Source organism: Macrobrachium rosenbergii, chromosome 7 (assembly GCF_040412425.1).
Source record: "Macrobrachium rosenbergii isolate ZJJX-2024 chromosome 7, ASM4041242v1, whole genome shotgun sequence".
Taxonomy (NCBI): domain Eukaryota; kingdom Metazoa; phylum Arthropoda; class Malacostraca; order Decapoda; family Palaemonidae; genus Macrobrachium; species Macrobrachium rosenbergii.
In genome coordinates, this window is record NC_089747.1 from 34,792,577 (window position 1) to 34,813,819 (window position 21,243).

Sequence of the window (21,243 nt, forward strand, 5' to 3'; positions counted from 1 at the left end):
GAACACGGACGCGACCACGTCCAAGTATGTGTACTGGGGACACATGTCCTTGGGAAGAAGCTGATGAAACAGACCTAGGCTTCTCCGATGGCGAAGCAACAAAGTCTTCAGTCCTCCAACGTCTAACTCGAACATGAGTAGGGGAGACGAAGACAACAATGACAACGAAGAAGAAGATGGAAGCCAACGCCTTTTCTTGACGGAAGGACCGCCATACCTCTCTCAAAAGACAGAGTACAGTCTGTCCACCACAGTCTGAACAAACACATCTGAAAGATTGGCAACTGCAGAAGATGATGTCACGGCAGCAGTCGGTTGTGACGTCACGGGAACAGTCAGATGATATGATGTCACGGATACTGTCATCACAGGGAGAGACGACACAGGGAGTGACGTTATGGGGAGACACAATGCAGGGAGTGACGTCATAGGAGCAGGAGTCTGACCCAGGGCTGATGGAATTGGTGCAGGTAAAGATGACCCAGGATGATACATAGATAGTAACGAAGGTGTCCCGCTAGTTGGCATCAATGACACCTACTGCAAGAAGAATGGGGGTCTATCTCTGAAGAAACCAGAAAGTGAGAACATGGGAACCCTCGAACACTGGGACAAGTGTTAAGTGCTCATGGGGCTTCTTAGGTTGATTAGTGGAAAGCATGATAACACCACGAAACACACACACACACCCCAAAACACAACACAACCAGTAAGAAAGTATCACAGGCTTTGGACAAAAACCAGCTTGGGGAAAGGAGAGCAAAAGTGAACGTTCGCTCTCCAAGGCGGCTGAAGAAAGACTGAATGCATCACGAGGTTCCCGCTGGGTCACTGACCCGCTTCCAACTCATCTGCGCATCAGATGCCAGATGCCACAGATTCCTTGCACATACGATTTTTTATTGTTTTTAAATCGGTTTCCAGCTGGCGCCAGAAGACTTATCCTAATTTTAAGACCGAAGGTTTGTTCTGTGTATGAACAATGTCATTTTTATATAAGTAACTTACCAACTAATTACATAGCTGATTCCCACATTGACAGGTGGGGGGATACATGGACATACTCTACTCCAAAACATTACGACATGTAATGAATTTGAAATAGAAAAAGTTGCTAGCACTGAAAACAATGCTTGTTGTTCCTTATTAGTTACGAGAGCCTGCAGTAGAAAACTGCCTCTGGTTGGTGCTCAACTTAACGTGTAGCGACTTGGCAGTATTGCCAGAAGCGTCTACTACTTAAGAGGGATCTTTGCAGCGAAGGAGAAGTCTGATGGCTAGCAAAGCATAATTGGAAGTTTTGCCGCGAAGGAGTTAACCAAAGACTGTAGCTGGTGTCAGGTAAACTGGAAGTCAGACGAGGTAAAGGCTCGGGCTGGAGGGTACTCCTGGGAGCCCAGAGCCCCCAGCTGTCAAGCCCATCTTCTCTTCCATTAAGTTCTTGAGGGAGAGAACAGTTCCAGGTCATGAAAGGGTCCTCATTCTCGGTTAAAAACCCCAGGGTAAATGAGCAAACCACGTTACTAAGTCAGACGTAGCTTGATACCCCTAAAAAGAGGAACACAGATTCTATATCCTCTTTGATAAAAAAGGCAATGCTGCCATTGAGTCATAAGTGTCTCAGAAGACGATACTTGAGTCTGAGACACCCGATTCGGAATATTGTTCACTTAGATTGGTAGACTGAGCTAGAGGATTATGTCTGCACCTTTCAAATGCCTCTTGTAGCACCTCTGAAAAAAGGCCCTCCTTCCTGACAAGCACCCAGACAACCCAAAGCCTGCCCGCGTTAGAGCATACCACCCTTGGTGGTGTCTCTCAAAGTGAAGTTATTCAAGAAGAAACGAATAGTGGAAGGATTCTTGGAGAATGCACAGTCAACCTTAGCAATGCGGGAACCATAAATTATGGTTTAGAACAGGGCTATGAGGAACACCGTAACGTTCTGACGAGCCTGAGAAAGTTCAGCCTTTCCTTGACCCTGTCGAACGGTGGAAGAGCTTAAGAGGTCCAGGTTGGAACGATCTTGCAGGAAGGTGCCTGTTGCCCAGAATAGAAGATTCCATTAAGGTGGCAGACAGTCAAGATCAGCCTGCCCCATAGAGGCACATAACCCGACAGTTCAGGGGATTCAAGGTCCACTCGAGAGTAAGAGCGAGTTTCTGAGGGCTCAGTTCAACCACCAGAAATTCCAGTTGGACTTGTAAAAACTCAATTTCTCGTCCGCAGAAAAAACCCTCTTGTCTCTTGGTGGCGAGAGCTAATGTGAAAAAGTAAGGACTGTGATCTCACCTAAAGGAATACTGCAGTCTAGGAGTCTAGGAGTGAGCGAGGGTCAAGAAGAACTGATGTCTTAAGTGGATCTCAGCTCTCTGGCATACATGTGAAGTTCATTCCCCGGGGGACATGTTCCAGAAATTTCCTGGTTCCCCAAGTGGGCTCCCTCTACTAGAGCAAGGAGTGAGAAGCAGTCAAAGACTAGTCTCGTGATGAGGGACTTCTTCCGAAAGTCTAAATTCAGACAGATACCACCGTAAGTTCGACTGAAGGCCAGGTCTTTGGGAAAAAACAGTAGAGTCTGGTTATTATTCTTTGTCCCCATTGGTCTTGTGGGACAGGCTGAAGTTCATGGTTAGAAAGGAAGACAAACGTAAGCAGAGAGAGGACTCACGAGAAGTCTTATGCTGTAGATGTCGAAGCCTAAATTCTCACACTGGAAGACTGTCTTGTAGGACAGGTCCAAGATATCTCAAAGAGTTTGCATGTGGACATGAAATGAAGTCTCCTACATATCCAGGAACTCCGCCCAATAGCCCTGGAGAATGGACAACAGGACTGTTTGGTTGGTCTCTGCAAGTGAACAAACTTGTGCAGACTCACAGACAACTAAGTGGACCAGTTGCCGACCCTGTTGATACTTGACAGCTACGGACACATGGCCATCAGGACGGGGTTTGACTTAGTGTGATAATGCCTTGCGTAGACTCAATGACACCTTGTACAGACTGACAACATATGCGGAAATGTACTTGGTTAAAAACTAGTATCTGACACACTTACAGGAACTTTGGAAAGTCCAAAAATCTGGCCATGGGTGACAACGGTCCTGAACAAAACTAAGAGTGACGACTTCTGCTGCAGTCCAAGGCAATGCTCCAAAAAAAAAAAAAAAACAGTGAAAAGGAACTAGGCTTTCAGCAGTGGAAGCCTAGTATGGCTAGAAAGAGCTGAGTGCTCTGAAACAGGTGTTGAGCACATGGGATTCGGCGCCAGGCACCATAAAGCTGGTGTCATGAGCTCTGAAGATGATCAGGTGCTCGGGAACAAGTGCCGCTAGAAAGAGGGTTCATGGCGCTTCCTTCTGCTGGAGCCCAAGAAAAGTTTCCCGTAAAAGAACACTCAGGAGGGAAGATATCGTCATACCAAAGGAAAAATGGACCGAGGATATGTGCTGTCTGAAAGCTGCGAAGTGATGTCTCTTGGCAACACTTGAGAGACTCCTATCTTTTTATGCTCCTGATTTCAGTCAAAAAAGACCCTTACTTCAAAATCTTGACAAGAACTTCAACCAGGAGGACTAATTCCATCTAAGCGTCAGAGGGAGGAAAGAACAAAAAACACTTGTCTTGCTCCCTTAAAAAACTAAAGTCAGACTCCCAACTCCCTGTAGAGGTGACAGCCTTCTTCAACAAGCTCATAAATTTGCACACAAAAGTCCCTGTCTGCAAAGGACAGTGCTTTGAGACACTAATTGATGTCACAAAAGGGAGCAATTCGACCTGTCTAGAATTCTAGGCGAAGGTGGAACAGGCTGAAGAGAGACAAAACCGCCCGAGAGCAGTTGTATGGTACTCAAAGGAGGGAGTCCAATGCTGAAGGAGGACACCTGATGATCAGAGACTAGAGTTGGCCACTTGAAGACCGGAGCTTAAAAAAAAAAAAAAGAGGTATGTTCTCAGAAGAGACAGGTGCCGAGCTAAAGAGAGACTGGCATTAGATGCATGAGAGCTGGTGCTGGAAGTTCTCTATGAAGATGAGAGCTGGCGCTTATAGGGCGCTATTGGAAACTCGGGCGCTATTGGAAGCTATGGGGCTATTAGGCGCTTGGGCGCTCACGTTCTGCTTAGCGCCAATACTGCCGTTCCACATGCCTCTGGTTGGGGCTCCACTTAACCTGCAGCGACATGGCGTTATAGCCAGGAGCGTCTGCTACTTAAGTGGCAGCTTAGCAGCGGAGTAGTAGTCTGATGGCTAGCAAAGCATAATTGGAAGTATTGCAGCGAAGGAGTTAACTGAAGGCTAGCAAAACTTCAAAAAGTACACCTCTATGGGCACCTTTCCAATGGTTGTCCATCGACACCTGTGGGCAGCAGGCTCAACCGGGGCAACTACCCGGGGGCAAACTCCTCCAGACTCCCATGGACTTTGCCTCCTCCCTGGTGCATGGGAGTCTGACAGGGACTGGGTAAAGGAGATCCGAGGGGCCAGATAGCTACCCCTTCACTACATATCCAGTAAGACCCCTTTCCAGTGGCTGTCAGTCAATACCTGGGACCAGCAACAGGCTCGACTGACAGGACGACCACAGGCAGTCACCGGTTATAGGTGGCCTCAGTTATTGGCGATCCGGTTTTACGGCGCTTGTCTAGCGATGACGCTAACTGGATTTTCGGCACAGATATGCGCCGATCTCCAGTTATTGGTGCTGACCCCCACTTATTGGCACTGATCCCCGGTTATCAGCACTGGTAACCGGATATCAATGCTGATAAAAGGGATCGGTGCTATTATCGCTGATTTTCAGTTATAGTTACGCTGTCGGGAACGGAACCAAAAAAGTCAGCCGGTAGCAAACGCAATATACGTTACTACACTATTCGGGAAAGGAAAGTTAACCTTTACCGACAATAGTTGAGGCACACAGAGTATCATCATATAGACATGTTTCAAATCCTAACAAATACTAATTGAGGCTTGCAGATAAGTAATTCATTACCGTAAATATTGGTTTGGCAATGAACGCAATGTTTACGTTCATTACGTTAACCAGTAAAGGTGGTAGCGAGATAAACTATGCTACACGAGTTAAACCATTTGATTGCGAATTCACTACTGCAGCAAAATATGATAAACTTGAATCAGATCTTAATAACAAAACAATAAAATACTGATCCTGACAGCTGTAGTCTTGAAGGCTACCTGAAATCAGTGATAATACTTCACCAAAATCTGGTTTCCAATGGGAAAATTTAAGAACAAAGCTGCCATCGAGACACTGTGTTTACTCGAGCATGGCAGAAACAGAGTGAGGTTGTCTGCTAAGTCCCTCCTGGTATTCCCATAGTGGGTGGGACCAGTTACCTGCACTAAACTTAGAAGCATTATGCACAAATTTTTGTGCAAGAGGAAACTATAACTATGTAATTACTTGGCAAGTTACTTAAATAAAAATAGGTTTTTCCTACGTTAAAACCTGTTCTAGAGTACTAAACATATGTTACACATTCAGAAAAGGGGAAATAAAGCAGTCAAGAACCTTTTGTATGCATGCAGACCTATATTTAACTCCAACCTTACTCTAAGTCTAGGTCTACTCATACGCAATCTTTTATTTTTACTGCTTTGCTTTCCCTTATGCTATTGTGCAACTTACAGGAAGTGTTTAATTACAATCATAAAAAGGCTATGTAGTCTTTTGGAACTAGCCAAGATCTTAAAGGTTAATTATTCAAGGAGGAAGTAGATCATGACTTACATTCTGGAACTTCAGAACATTCATAGAAGGCTACACCATACTTAGAAGCATAGGTAATATGACTGGTAGGGGGTTTGTTCTTCCAAGCAAGAACTGCCAGGCCTGCAGCATGAAGGGAGGAAAGGAATCCTTGCCAATCTAATAATAAAGACTGCAGCAGGACAAATACTACTGCCAGAAGAGCTCACCAAGAGATTGCCTAAAGGATGCATTACTCATTGAGTGGTCTTGTAAGTATCTGCTATCCTCTGGGAAGGCTATGAAATATCACTCTTTGAGCTCCCTCTAAACTGTTACCATCTTCATTAAGTCTTAGGTACACAGACCTGGCTTTGCAAGACTGGTAGTATTTGATGAGAAAAACTCCAGCTGAATAAAGAAGGAAGAGATAAAGTAGTGTTGAAGGTAATTCATTAGAATACAAGGCTTGATACTAATATTTGGCCTTTTCCTCTTCAACAAGCTCATCTAAAATAAAGGATACCACTAATTGTAAAAGCAGCCGTAATAAGACAATGACAAGGGCACTCAACTTGATAACTTAAAATTCAGAGGGCAGACTTACACCAGTCTACTTGGCAGCTGCTGGATACTTACCTAAATTTACCCTTGCAAACACCAAAATTGGTTTGTGATGAACTATTCTCTGCAATATGCACTGAAATTGCCCATACAGATTTTTCAAGCTCTTACCAGTATTTCTTCCTTTGGTGTTTATGAATAAGGTAATTTATACTGTATATAAACACACATCAAGGCATGAGTTATGATATTGAAAATGAAAAATATGACTGTGTTTACCACATACTTTAATATCTGAACCTCCTGACACATACATTAATAAGAAATTATGAGGTACTTCAGTGTTGTGGTAAAAAATGGCAGGATAGTTTTAAAAATTCTAGTAATGATCAATTTACACAATACAGTACATGAAATTTAAATAAAGTCATCTTTGTGCCTCAGGACTCACCGTGTCATAATGCAGAAAATGCAAGATACAAAGCAAGAGAATACAGAGGGTTCTCTGAGAAAAGAAGAGTGGTGTGTGTAGTGAGTTAACCCAACTATACTGCATGTAACAAATAACAGTAACTAACAATGTCTTGGCCCTACACACCACAACCATTTATCTGCACTGGAGTATTTAAACTAACAAACTCACAACTAATGCACTATGAATGCTTAATCTGAAGGAATGATGTACTTTGTATCATTGATACAAACATTTAAATTTTAACTTTTATTGACAACAACTCCCAAAATATTTTTCCTTTAGTGCAAACACTCAACACCATAACCATAAACAACTTGAAATAAATGAGCCACTAGAAGTAATCCTGCACCATGATCAACCAAGCTTAAAAACTTAGCTAAGCTTTAAAATGTCTGAAGTAACAAACAGTCTCTCCTTACTTTTGCAGTTTTGTGACTGAACTTGTCTTGCAAATATTTGTATAACATGCTGCTGCACTATTCATTTATAAATGTTGGATTTATCATATACTTTTTTGCAGGAGGAACAAATAATTGGAAGCTATTTTAAATCACTTGGTGACAATTCATAAGGTTCAAAGTTGTTAATATCTGTTTAAAAGTAAATGTATCGCAACTAAACCTACTGTGAAACCTTTACCAGAATCATGGGGATCTACATTGTGCACAAAGTGTAAAAATACAGTATACCTAATTTCTCTTTACCCTATTTCTAAGTCATTTGCTTGCAAAAAAAATCTCATAAATTACATGGCCCATTTTATCACATAATAAGGACCCAAAATATAAGCCATTATATAAATGTCAAGTTACTAAACATCATACATAAGAGTATACTGTTTATAAAAGATCTATCATATGCTATTTACAGTATGAAAAATAACCTAAAAGTGTACCCAAGACGGTCAACTGCATATATTTACAGAATAAGACATTTTATGCTCAATAATATTGAAGCTTGTACAAAAAGCTTATGAAAATTGCACAAATACATCTGAACAGCTTTCATATTGAAGAAATGTACAATCCTACAAAAGAATATTTTACCTCCATGATCTCAACAATTAATCATAAACAGCATTGTAGTAAATTACAAAAGACTTCAAAATCTTTGCCTTCAGATAGGCAACAGCATTTCTTACAACCGTCACTTGTAATCATTTATCGCCTACTGTAAAACTAATAAATATTCAGATTAAAAGAATTATTGTAAAGGTATATGCTTAACAATCATCAACAGGAAACTTTAGACATTTCCTTGATACACATTACTATTCCATTACAGAAAGTGACTGTAACTGCAAATGAGATGCTTGTGCATATGGCCAAATTTCATTTCCTCCTATCGACGTCTTCTTGTCTGCTGGTCCACTTCTGGTAGCTCACTAACATCCTCCTCTGAACTGCGCTTTGCTGAAACATGGACATGTCCTGCTTGCATTAGCCATATACCTCTATTTAATATAAAAATCATTTGTCATAGGTGCACCATTAAAATATCAATGTACAGTAATAACTAAATTATATTAGTTAGACAAGAGCACAGTTAATGTAATATTCTGTAAACTACTTAATCGAGGGACCATACTGAATCATAACTAATATTTTCTAATAAATGTTAAGAGCACATGCAATTTAAACATGCTTATACAATAAACAATTTCAGTATTCTCTTAAATATAGAAATGAAAAACCAATAAAACACCAAACTTACTGTTAGAATAAATTGGATATATATCTTCTCAAGTTATCTATCAATGATAAACAAAACCACAACCTTCCATTACCTTATGAAAATACACACACTATTCAACACTATGAATTATTTTTATGATTCCAGAACCAGGTTGTTCTAATTGCAGAATTCATGAGTTGCATTCTATTTGCATTCAATGATCCAGAAAAAATATTAATTTGGGCATGTTTCAGCATCAGCATTCACTGGATTGGCTTGCTTAAAAAAGTAAATTCCTAAAAAATTATTCAAAATGAATATGCAGGTGTCTTCTTTAAATGTCAACAGACAGAGGAGGGTGTAATAATCTGGCGTACAGAGACTTTCAATAATGTTTGGTGGGAGTTCACTAATCACGAAAAGGCCATGGTAGTCTGACAATGAAGAGACATATCTCTTTCTGTGTTGGTCACCAGAGAAAAAGGAAAAGGATACTGGATAAAAAAATTACAGTACCTTTGGTGAATCTCTACTCTGATAATGGTTCCTCCCCCATTGAATACACTGGATGAAGATTAATACTATAACTTTTGTAACTGCTAGATTATTAGGCTCTTCATAGACATCAAAATGAAAAGTCTGGTGCAAGTTCCAAAACTAAACAAACCAATTAGAATATCACATACAAACACTAGACATTTCACTCTTGTACTACATCTTCCATTTCAACAATGCTGACTTACTAAGTCAGCAAAATAAGCAATAGGTGCAAAATACAAAGCATTAAGGAACAGTGGTGGGCAACTAAGCACTAAGAAAATGACTGATAAATTTAATGAAGACAGCACACACACATTTCTAGCCAGCAAGAGTCAAAATATAAAAGCAACACAAGAGCAGTATTAACTTACAATCATCCTTCTTGTTCTTGGTCTTGACTTTCTTTTCCACTGCTTTTAGTTGCAAGGCAAGAGCTTCAGCTTGACGCTCTCGTAGTTTTCTCAAGTGGAAATGAATGAAATTCCACATCATCCATGCTTGTATCAAGCACACTGCTATTAATGCATTCAACCTGAAATACAATCACCAATACCTAAGTTTCAGCTACTGAATTTTGCAAAATGTTTTGTCACGACAGTTCTAATAGTTAAACACTGTTACATACTTTGAAGCCTTGAATTGGTAAGTAATGAGTTACTTCTCAATATCTTCAATCACCAAAACTACTTTTCTCTTGAAATGTAAGCATGTACTCTTACACAGGAAAACACAACTGACAAAAAGAGACATATGACTGATATAAAATATTTCTAAATGAAAGTCTCTCAACTGTGTAAAAAAATATAGTACTGACAAAATAAAAGATGTTTATACATACCTTACAAGTGGAATATTAAAGTTTCCAGTAGCTATGTCTAAAACCTGATTTTCATTTATGGCCAACCCATAATGGAAAGTAAGAATTGCGACAATGATACTAGCTAGCCTAGACATTACAAACACAACATTCCACACACTGAAACCTGGAAAAGGTATAACATTTAACATTAAATATAAAAATATAATCCTCCTAGGACTACAAAATATCACAGTAACACAAACACTCATTTTCCTACAATAACCATTTAAATTTATAGACATCTTAGCTGTTTCAAATTATTAACTCATTTGACAGCACTATCATATATCTCTGCATAATTAATAAATTTAGATTATAAGAAAAAACCTGCCTGTGCTGGCTGCTGATGCTTTCTCAGCAAAGTAGAGCAATCTACAGATGTGCAAGATAGCTTCTTCAATAAATCTTAAACTGAGTAAAACAAGTCCAACTCGGTTGAAACTGCAAAGAAAACAAAACAATACATTTTAAATAAAATAACAGAGTGTTCTTTGTTGAGCTAATGAAATTATACTACATTACAAGTAAAATAACCTTTGAGAGAATAAATAAATTACTACCGTATTACCGTAGTTTAACTTGACAACACAGTCACTTTCTAATACTAACAAGGTTTGTGAAGGATTTACTCTTAAATTAGCCAAAAAAAAAAGTTGGAACAAAGACAAACAGCTAGGTGGGAAGAGACCAGAGGGAACAGATAAAACAGCATAAAAAAAGGTAGCTTGGGGTGGACGAAATGCTGCAGAGGGGGCCATTCATCACTAAGAATGTTCAGTCCTGCATAATGCAGAGCACAGTGTGGGCAATGTAAAAGCATGATGGTGGGAATGCAAGATAACAAAAGGAAAGTTCATCCCTCCATAAAGTTAAAATGAAAGATTAAGCACAAAATGTAAACTTCCTACTATGTTCAAAAGAAAAAAAAAACAAGTCTGACTTATATTCATGATCTTACTAGCATTACAAGAGACATGGTATCGTGTCTCAAATTAGTAGTCTTGGAGTTTTCCTCACAATTTGCCTTTACATAAAATTTCAGTTTACATTACAGTTGTGTATAAACAATTGTGCATGAACACAAAGCATACCTAAAATATAAATGGAAAAAATCTGCCACTATTTTAATGAAAAGAGAAGCAAAGAAAACAACCTTTCACCTGTAAATATATATTTAATTATATCAACCCCTGAAGCTAAATAAATTAGAGTTCACACTATGCAGTATACATTTCTGATATAAGGTACTGTACTTCTTTACTTAACACCTATCAAGAAGTGCACTCTAAATTTCACATCAACCTGTATGACAACAAAAATACCTCTTGAGATAATGATGGAATTTTCTCAGTCAAAACCAATTAGAATCATTGTCTAATTATGAAATATTCTTCATGCAACAGATTACAGCTTGAAAGTTATCATACTACAAAAAGTACGGTAAACCCCCCATATTCACAGTCTCATAATTCGCGGACTCACCTATTCGCAGATTTCTCTGTGGAACGTATATACACATTGTTTGCAAAAAATTCGCCCATTCGTGGTATTTTTCACTGAGAAATATTCACTAATTACTGTATTTTCATCATCTTCATGACTAAATGCACTTTTAGTGATAAAACTATTAAAATACTCAGGTATAAGCATTTTTGGACGGGTTTTATGCATTCACAGATGTTAGCTATTTGCAGGGGGGGGGTACGCATCCCCCGCGAATACAGGGGTTACTGTAGAGTCCAGACAAAATTTTTACTTCTCAATGGGAAAACAATCACACACTTGCTTATTACATAATTTTGACAATCAAGGTCGGCCGGCTACAATATATGGAGGTATAGGACAAAAACTGCAAAATCCTGAAAAAAATATATGCGCTTTGTATGGCAATGGAGAATGTGCCTATGAAATATTTTGCCAAAATTCCTTTTAGTTTCGTAGTTACAGGGTATTTAGTAAAAGTAACTCAGTGAGCCAAAAACATCGATCCCTACAAGAAAATGTAGTATGTCTTCTGTTATCATACATTTTTATAATGATTACATTTTATATCAAACAAATTGTGAGCAATGGCATCTCTCACAACTCCACGCATCATAACAGAGTCACAGCAGCTACCTTCCTCAGTGTGATCAGAAGAGTCATAAGGGGTGCACGTCACTTTTTCACCTCTGTCATTCGATCACTTTTACGTCTGTTTTTCTTTCTTCTGGCAAAAATTCATCATGCCAAAGAGGAAAAGACAAGCAAAACATCTTTTATCCCTACAAGAGAAGAAGATTAGCTCCAAGAAGAGTTCAAGAACCGATAATATTAGTGGAATTAGCGAAAGAGAGAGTGGAGTACTATTGCAGAGGGAGGGTCGGCTCGCTCGCCTCGGTGCCAGGCTACGCCTGACCTTGAACTCACTCCCTTCTACATCCACTGCTGGTGCTTTCACGTACAAGACTCGTATTGGTATAAGCACGTCATTGCTGGAAAGCGAAGGAAGTAGCAACAATAGCGTAAGATATTGATGAGGAAGATAATGAACTCGTTCTCATAAGTAGAAAAAGATTATAGAGAGATTTGTGCTAAAAGATTGCCTGGGTGCACATGTACAAAAAATTATATAGTGCAATATGAAAACGATGGTTTTGAAACAACAATTAAAATAAAACCTGGCCACAGTGAGTAGCTTGGGCAGCTATGACACCTCTCATAAGAGAATAATACCCTGCAGCAGAAAAAGGCAGGGGGGACCAGGAGCCTAAAGAAGCAAGATTTTTAGCAAATGGATCTTCATTTATGATTAAATTATGATAAATAACATAATTTTGGTTTATTTAATAAATCATTATAACATTCACAATTGTCATGATTTATTAACATTGTCTTTGTAGAAATACAAAGAAAAAACTTTGAACACCCGTATCTCAAAACTATACTTTTGACCTTCAAAATCTATCTCCTCCTCAGTTTTAAAGCTATAGCATTGAAATTTGGTACATAGCTTCGTAAGATGTTCTAAAACAATAAAATCAAGCCCTTTTAAAATTTTTTATCATAATTTTTTTATGTGATTGTTTGCATGATTTTTCGAGGTTTTTTTTTTTTTACCCAAACTAAAAAAATTCATATCTAGCAAAAAAATTACTTTTATAAAAACTCTTCATTTTATTGGAGGTCTACATCAGGTCTATATATGGCAGTAATCTCAGGTCTTAATATTAAGTATCCAGGAAGGAGATAGATTTTGAAAAATGGTTATTTTCGGGATAAATCATGCAGGCGTCACAAAACCAAAGGTCAGAGGCAAAAATCATATGCGGTTTGGAGATGTCCTAAGCCCCCCTATTAAGTGGTATGAATGTTAAAGTCCTGCCCTTAAAAAACGGTAGTAGCCGGCCGACCCCCTTAAAACATGTAAATAAATGTTAATTTCAAAAAGGTGGAGGGTGATGAAATCTGACATCAATAGCATGGCATGAAAACGGAATTACAAGAAATCCTTCAATTATCCAAATTAATAGAGCCCAGGGTCTGTTGGATAATGGCAAAATCCAAATAATTACACCTGTATTTAGGATGAAGGTAACGGTAATGAAACTGTTATTTTACTTACAGATTCCATTTATACTATATTATATTTATATATTATCATCATAATTTATAAAAAAAAAAAAAAAACGATTGTCCCACCATTTGTAATGTTTACGTTCTCAGAATCAGCTAATTCAGCGTACTACCGAAAGAATTTGGAAAATAAGTTTTTAGTTGCTAAAAGAGACAAATGTATTAATGGAATTATTTTTATTTTTGTACATAAATGTAAAACAGGTATACAAAGCTAAACTAAAATCCTTTATGTTAGAGTAAAATCCCTCAAAATCACAAAACAGCAGTTTCCAATTCATTTGTTTATCAATATAAACATACTGTACCTCCGTTCACCCACTCTCTCTTTCTCTCAGTACTGTACATATCCTTTAATGAAATACAAATTACTGTATCATAAGCATAAAAATATGAAACTAAAACTCCAAAAAGTTCATGACGCCATCGAATGAGTACGAGCACATATACGTACTTGTTGCAATTTTTTTTGCTTTACTTGATTTGCCATACCGTTTTTATTACAAGTTTAGTTGATTCTCTAAGTATGATTAACACAACAGCATACAAGAAAATATTTTATCACTGTTGATATTTCATCTCTAATCACTGTAAACATACTATATTTAAAATATTTATTTCATATGTAGGCAAGATGGGCTGTACTAAGTTCACCAAAGGCATGGAATGAGTGCGTGCATATGTACAATGTACCCTATGGACTTGACTGCATTTATAATTTGGTTTCTAAAACTAAAAAAATGAGAAAATGTAGTAAAATATAAACGAGAATACTATAGCATAAAATATAAACAAAACAGTTTGTTTTACTGCATTAAGCTTTAATGCAAACACACCTCAGTTTCTCTCTCTCTCTCTCGTATACCAGTACTGTACATATGCTTTAATGAAATATCAATTATGTACCATACACATAAAAACACAAACCTAAATAAACTTCTTGAAGTTCACGCCACCATCAAACGAGTGTGTGCATACATAGGTGCGTCTTGTCACATTTCTCCCTTTGTCTGATTTACTGTACAGTATTTCAATACAGGTCTAGTACAGGCCTAGTTGACTCTTAAGTATGAATATCACACATTATAATAGTACACAAGAGAATATTTTATCTCGGTTGATTTTTCATCTCTAATCACTGTAAAAATATTTAAAAAACAAATTTCATAGGTGGGCAACACAAATCAAACAGGCTGCTGCCAGTTTACCCATGCCACGGAATTAATGCGTATGTTTGTGTTGCCTTTTTCTTTCTTTTTGCTTTGCTTGATTTAATGTAACGCACATCATTACAAGTTTAGTTGGCTGTAAGTAAGATTAAGACATATTTTAACTGTACACAAGTGAATACTTTATCACTGTTGATATTTCATCTCTAAAAATATTTAAAATGCAAATTTCACACTTAGGCAAGACAAAACCAAGCAGGCCGTAGCAAGTTTACCCATGCCACGGAATTGGTTCGTATGTACATATTGTTATATTTCTTTTATTTTTTATTTTTGCTTTGCTTGACTTACTGTACCATTGTTCAAGTCTAGTTATTCTAAATATGATTATGACACATATCTTAACGGTTCACAAGAGAATATTTTATCACCATTGATATTTCCCTCTCTCTCTCTCTCTCTCTTTCTCATATCCTATGGACATGAAAAAATATAAATGAGAATACTATAGCAGAAAATATAAATAAAAAGTGAAGGAGTGTGTGTTACTCTACTTAGCCTTCATTGTGAACACCTCGGTTCTTGCTCTCTCTCTCTCTCTCTCTCTCTCTCTCTCTCTCTCTCTCTCTCTCTCTCTCTCTCTCTCTCTGTACTGTACATGTACTTTAATAAAATGTGATTACTATATCATAAACATAAAAACATGAAACCAAACAAGTCTATCAAGTCAGGTATTCCCAGCCCTCTTCATCCATCCAACACTGCATCCCCCCGACATAGAAACTACTCCCCAGCTCAATCCCACTTTCCAAAACAACACATCTGAACCTTCCCCTACCCTGCCTTACTGCCCCTCCTCTCCAACGCGCCAGGCCATCTGACCCAACCCCCCAACAATGGAAACTTGCTTGAGGCTTCCCCCACCCCCAAAAAACCTTTCCAGCCAGTCTGAGCTTCAGCGGCGTTACTAATATTTTCTTGGGGCCGCACAGCATTGACAACCATAGGAGGGCAGTTTTTTCATATATTATTAAATTCGGATATACAAGCAGTCTCCAGTTATCGGAGGGGGTTCCGATCCCGACAGTGTGACAATAACCGAAAATTGCTGACAACCGAAAATCGGTGATAATAGTGCTGATCCCTGGTTATCGGTGCTGATAACCGGGGATCAGTGCTGATAACCGGAGATCGGCACTGATAACCAGGAATCGATGTCGAAAATCTGGTTATCGTCGTCTCTAGACAAGCGCCGTAAAAACAGATCGCTGATAACCGGGGATTGCCTGTATCATATATCTGTGGGGCCTTGATCCTTGGTCCAGTGTGTCAAATAATGTAGTTTCGGATAATAGCAATTCGGTTAATTGAGGGATTACTGTATTACCGAGTTAAACAGACAATAAGAGCACAAAGAACCTTTAAAAGTTCTAAAAATCTCTTTTAAACAAAGCTAGTATTTGAATATCTGAAACCATCCACAAATAGTGGATACAAACTCAAGCAGCACATTTTGTACAGAATGCAGCAAATTTTAAAAGTACAGTAGCTTACCGAGATAACAGATTAAGGGGTCCAAGCCTACACCGCTATGAAAGAAACTCTGATATATCATTGTACAGGCAGTCCCCGGTTATCGGCGGGGGTTCCGTTCTGATGGTGTGACGATAATCGAAAATCTGCGATTTTCAGTTATTGGCGCTTCTGTTAGGTATGTATCGGTGCCGATAAGTGGAAAACGGTGATTTTCGGCAGCCAAAATTGCTGATTTTCGTCGCTAGACAAGCGGCATAAAACCGGATCGCCGATAACCGAGCCCACTGATGACCGGAGACTGCCTGTATATGTACATGAATGCATGTTTTTGCTATAAAGTACAAAGTATACCTTAGTTTAACCAGACCACTGAGCTCATTAACAGCTCTCCTAAAATATAGAAATGCAAAATAAATGAAAGAATTTATTTTGCATTTCTATATTTTAAAGATTATAAGCATGAAACACAAAGGAAAAAATTCTTTCAAATGCCATTTCCTGAAACATAGGACCAGTTGAGTAATGAATTGTTTCATTTCATTTTCATTTGTGTCACCATTTTAGTGCACTTGATATTTTAGGTAAACTTTATATATTCATCTAGAAACTGGATGGAAAATCTGTTCATTACTGCTACAACGTGCTCCATGACTTTGTCATCAAAAAACTTTTAAAAAATAACTCTCCAGGATTTCTTTAATCCTGAACACTAAGTTTGACACTTTTGGGTGAACAAAAAATAAAGGGAACTCCACGGGGTTGCCCTTACCCTGAACAAACAGTTTGTGGAATCCATAAGAGAGCAAGAGAGAGTAATTTTTGTGCTGATTATGGAAGGGGTGCGGTTATTTCATTTTATCGTAGTCATCATCATTCTCTGCAACGAGTATATCTCTTCAGGTAAAAGATTTTTTTTTTCCCTTTAGATCGCTTGTTATGGGGAGGTAAATGGGATCAAACAAAAAGAAATCAGTTGTTTATCAGTGAGCGCCAGAAGCGTAGCGGGAGGTGGAGGTCATTGTCCAGCATTTCGGACTGAGTTCAGTAGCTCACCAACCATGAAAGAGGAAAGATGTGTTACTCCATTGAAAGTGATGTACAGTAATGTGGGATGCGGCCCGACTGATATGCCGTCGGGTAACGCTTAACAGGTTAATAATAAGGTTTTCTTTATATATATTTATATATTACTTATACGGGTACTATATTTTATTATATATATATATATATATATATATATATATATATATATATATATATATATATATATATATATATATATACATATATATATATATATATACATATACATACATATATATATATATATATATACATATATATATATATATATATATATATATATATATATATATATATATATATATATATATATATATATATATATATATATATATATATATATATAAAAAAACAGTACCCGTAAAGTAAGATAAAAGCCTTATTATTAACCTGTTAAGCTGTTAATGACGGCATATCAGTCGGCCGCATCCCACATTACTGTACATCACCTTCAATGGAGTAACACATCTTTCCTCTTTCATGGTTGGTGAGCTACTGAATTCAGTCCGAAATGCTGACAATGAACTCCATATATATATACATATATATACATATATATACATATACATATACATATACACACACACACACACACACATATATACACATACACATATACACATATATATATATATATATATATATATATATATATATATATATATATATATATATATATATATATATATATATATATATATATATATATATATATATATATATATATATATATATATGACTTCAATACTATGAGAAAAAAAAACTTGATTAGTTGTCACACTTATGGAGGACATTTATTTAATTTGTATTAAACATTTTATAGATATTTTGCTGTGCTTCAAAGCTTTGGGCAAAAGACTGGGTGTGATATTTCTTTGTTTAAAAATTGAAATAATTTACTTTAAAAATGCATAAATGTTGTAATTTCAGTATTATTATTTAATCTTATTAATATTTGAAAATTAGCACTTATTATTAGGCAAGTCATTTATTTATCATACAAACGTGGTTAGTCCTCACCATCTCCCACGAATTTGTTAGAAAATTCTTGTGCCGTCATTCTCTCTCTCTCTCACGGAGAGAGAGAGAAAAAAAATATTACGCACCCTCTTTGTAGTGTATACAAAGCCCATGAGGTACAAGCTTAGTGACTGGTTAAAATCCCACCCTTCCTGCCAATAGTATGTCGTCAAGGAGGGCGAGAAGGGGAAGTGGGAGTTGTTAGAAGTTGTTATTGGCTACTGTCAGTCCTTCTAGCCAATAGCGTATTGTCATGGAGAGAGGGGGTTGCTACGAGCTCTGTTATTGGCTACTTCTAATCCCCCGAGCCGATATCGTCATAAGCCTACGTCAAAGCAATAAAAAAAATTGTCACACAAGCGATGATGGGATTTTAGTATATTTTCATTTTTATATACAGTAATCGATATTTCTTTGAAGGATATATGAAGTACAGAGAGAGAGAGAGAGAGAGAGAGAGAGAGAGAGAGAGAGAGAGAGAGAGAGAGAGAGAGAGAGAGAGAGAGAGAGAGAGAGAGAATGAAGTGATTACAATGGTAAGCAGTTTTATGATTTCACAGGATTTTAATTTAACTTTTATCGATACTGCTGTGGTTACCTTAATATTAATATCTTAAAATTAGTAAATTTTTTCTTCATAAAAAATGTATTTAGTCATGAAAATAAAATAAAAATCAGTAATTAGCGAATATTGCCCTTTGAAAAAATCCGCGAACGTGAATTTTCTTCCATCGTATGCATCAGACACCATGTCATCCCAAATATTACCGTCAAGAATCATAAGAAAACTTTACTTTTAATCCTTTGGGTGTCTTGAAAACAATGAATCCTGCATTTTTATTATTGAGCTTTTCATAATAAAAAAACCCTCCAAATACTGACCATTCTGCCTTTTGGATGCATATTTCTTCCGATTGTCGCCGGACTGGCGTCGTCCAAAATACTGTTGAAAATCGTAAGAAAACCTTATTTTTAATCCTTTAGGTGTCTTGAAAACATCAAATCCTGCATTTATATTGAGTTTTTAATAATAAAAACCCTCCAAATATTGACCATTCTGCCGTTTTCAATGCATATTTCTTCCGATCGTCGTCGGACTGGTGTCGTCCAAAATACTGTCAAAAAGACAACCTTACTTTTAATCCTTTGGTTGCCTTGAAAACAATTTATCCTGCATTCACATTGAGTTTTTCAACAGAAAAACCACCAAATTTGACCATTCTGCCGGACAGACGTTGTCAGCGTTGTAAACCTGGAACATGCGTTGTAACCCAGGAAATAATTTTTTTTTTATATTTGAAAAGCGCCGTAAACTCGGAATGTCGCAAGACGAGCCCGTCGTAAACCAGAGACTCTGTATACCAATTAACCAAACTGCAAAATTTTTAGGACTGATATTTTATGCACACCTGAATTGGAAAGCCCATATAACTTATATAAAATCAAAACACAAAAGAGCTTTATATCTAATTAAGCTCTTTAGCATTTTTATTTTATCTATCCTAAAAATTTTGCAATTTGGCTAATTGGTATATTATGGTTTCTCATTTTTAATTCTATTTCTTCACCTTTTTTCCAATTTTTATTTTTATTAAACATGACAGCTTGAGTTTTTCTATAGAAAATCTAAAGCCTACAGATGAGGCCCATTCCTCTATTTTTATTACAGTTTTATTAATCATTCATTCTGCTTGCTTTATGTGTGATGCCATATAATATATGGCAAAATCATCCATATAAAGATTATAGGCAGTCCCCAGTTAGCGGTGGGGGGTTCCATACCAAAGGCATGACGGTAAGCGAAAACCACCGATAACCGAAAATCAGTGAATTTCGCACTTATCGGCGCCGAAAATCAGCGACTTTTGGTTACTGGCACCTCTGTTGGGTATGTATCAGCACCAATACATGATTATCGGCTCCGATAAGTGGAAATCGGCACTGAAAATTGCCGATTTCCATCGCTAGACAAGTGCCCAAAAACTGGAACTGACTATACTTTTGATTCCGACCAGTAGCATGTTACCGATGTCATTAATTGCTAATGTAAACAGAGTTACCACTAAGGACTATCCCTTGTGGAACTCCCATTTTCAAATGGAAATGTTTTGGAAAAACATTATCTATTCTCACCTGAAAAGTGCGATCAGTCAAAGTTTTTAATAAATTTAGGAAGACGGCCGTGTATGTTATTATTATGTGCTGTTATGTAATGTTTTTAATACTGCATACCTCCATGGAGTGTCCTATGCCTTTTGAATGTCAAAAAAGACAGCTATTGTAATTTGCTTTCTTTCCAATCCTCTACATATATGGTCTTCCAAATTAGAGAATCTAATGTAGACATATTATGTCATGAACCAAACTGGGTAGGACTCAAATGTTATTTTCACGAATGTGCCAGGTAAGCTGTGCATTTACGATTTTCTCCAACAACTTGCATATACAACTTGTTAAAGAGATAGGTCTATAATTATTCACATTCCAAGGATCTTTTCCAGGTTTGGGTATAGGAATTATAACATTTCACCATTCATCTGGAAACAAGTTTCGGAGCCATAAATAATTATAAAATTTTAATAAGAATGATTTTGCCAAAGGTGTTTGGTAGCAGATCATTTCAAAACAAATATCATCACCGCCAGGAGCAGATTTATTACTGTTCAAGAGAGCATATTCCAACTCTTCCATACTGAATTTCTTAATATAATATACATATATCTTACTTTGTCTAAAAATTAAGTATTATAGATTTTGCTTTATTCTTTACTTTTTTTTAAATGTTTGTGCAAATTTTGGTCACTGCTTATTTTGGCAAAACTTTCCCCAGGTATGTTACTAATTTTGAAGGGATTAAAATTTTTTGCCATTATCTAATTTAGCTTGTCTGGGTGATCTAATATATGTTCTATTCATTTTTCGGGATTTTTTCCCATACTTTGTGATTAACTGATTGATTATGAAATTTAGGTCTTGAAGACCAAGTGCCGGAACC

General features: G+C 37.1%; 1 protein-coding gene across 2 annotated transcripts in view; it reads right to left on the reverse strand.

The window, feature by feature from the left end:
- Positions 1-6,547: 6,547 nt before the first annotated feature.
- The window catches only part of TRAM (translocating chain-associated membrane protein 1), a 57,653-nt gene continuing 42,957 nt past the window's right edge, over positions 6,548-21,243 (reverse strand). The window contains exons 6-9 of one of the 2 annotated variants that reach the window (XM_067106983.1): positions 10,157-10,266; positions 9,805-9,949; positions 9,338-9,498; positions 6,548-8,164 (exon numbers count right to left, since the gene is read on the reverse strand). In XM_067106983.1, the coding sequence (XP_066963084.1) occupies positions 8,094-8,164; positions 9,338-9,498; positions 9,805-9,949; positions 10,157-10,266 (487 nt within the window). In that variant the 3' untranslated portion in view covers positions 6,548-8,093. Of the gene's footprint in view, positions 8,183-9,337; positions 9,499-9,804; positions 9,950-10,156; positions 10,267-21,243 lie in introns of both variants that reach the window. The other variant, XM_067106984.1, reaches the window with a different exon arrangement.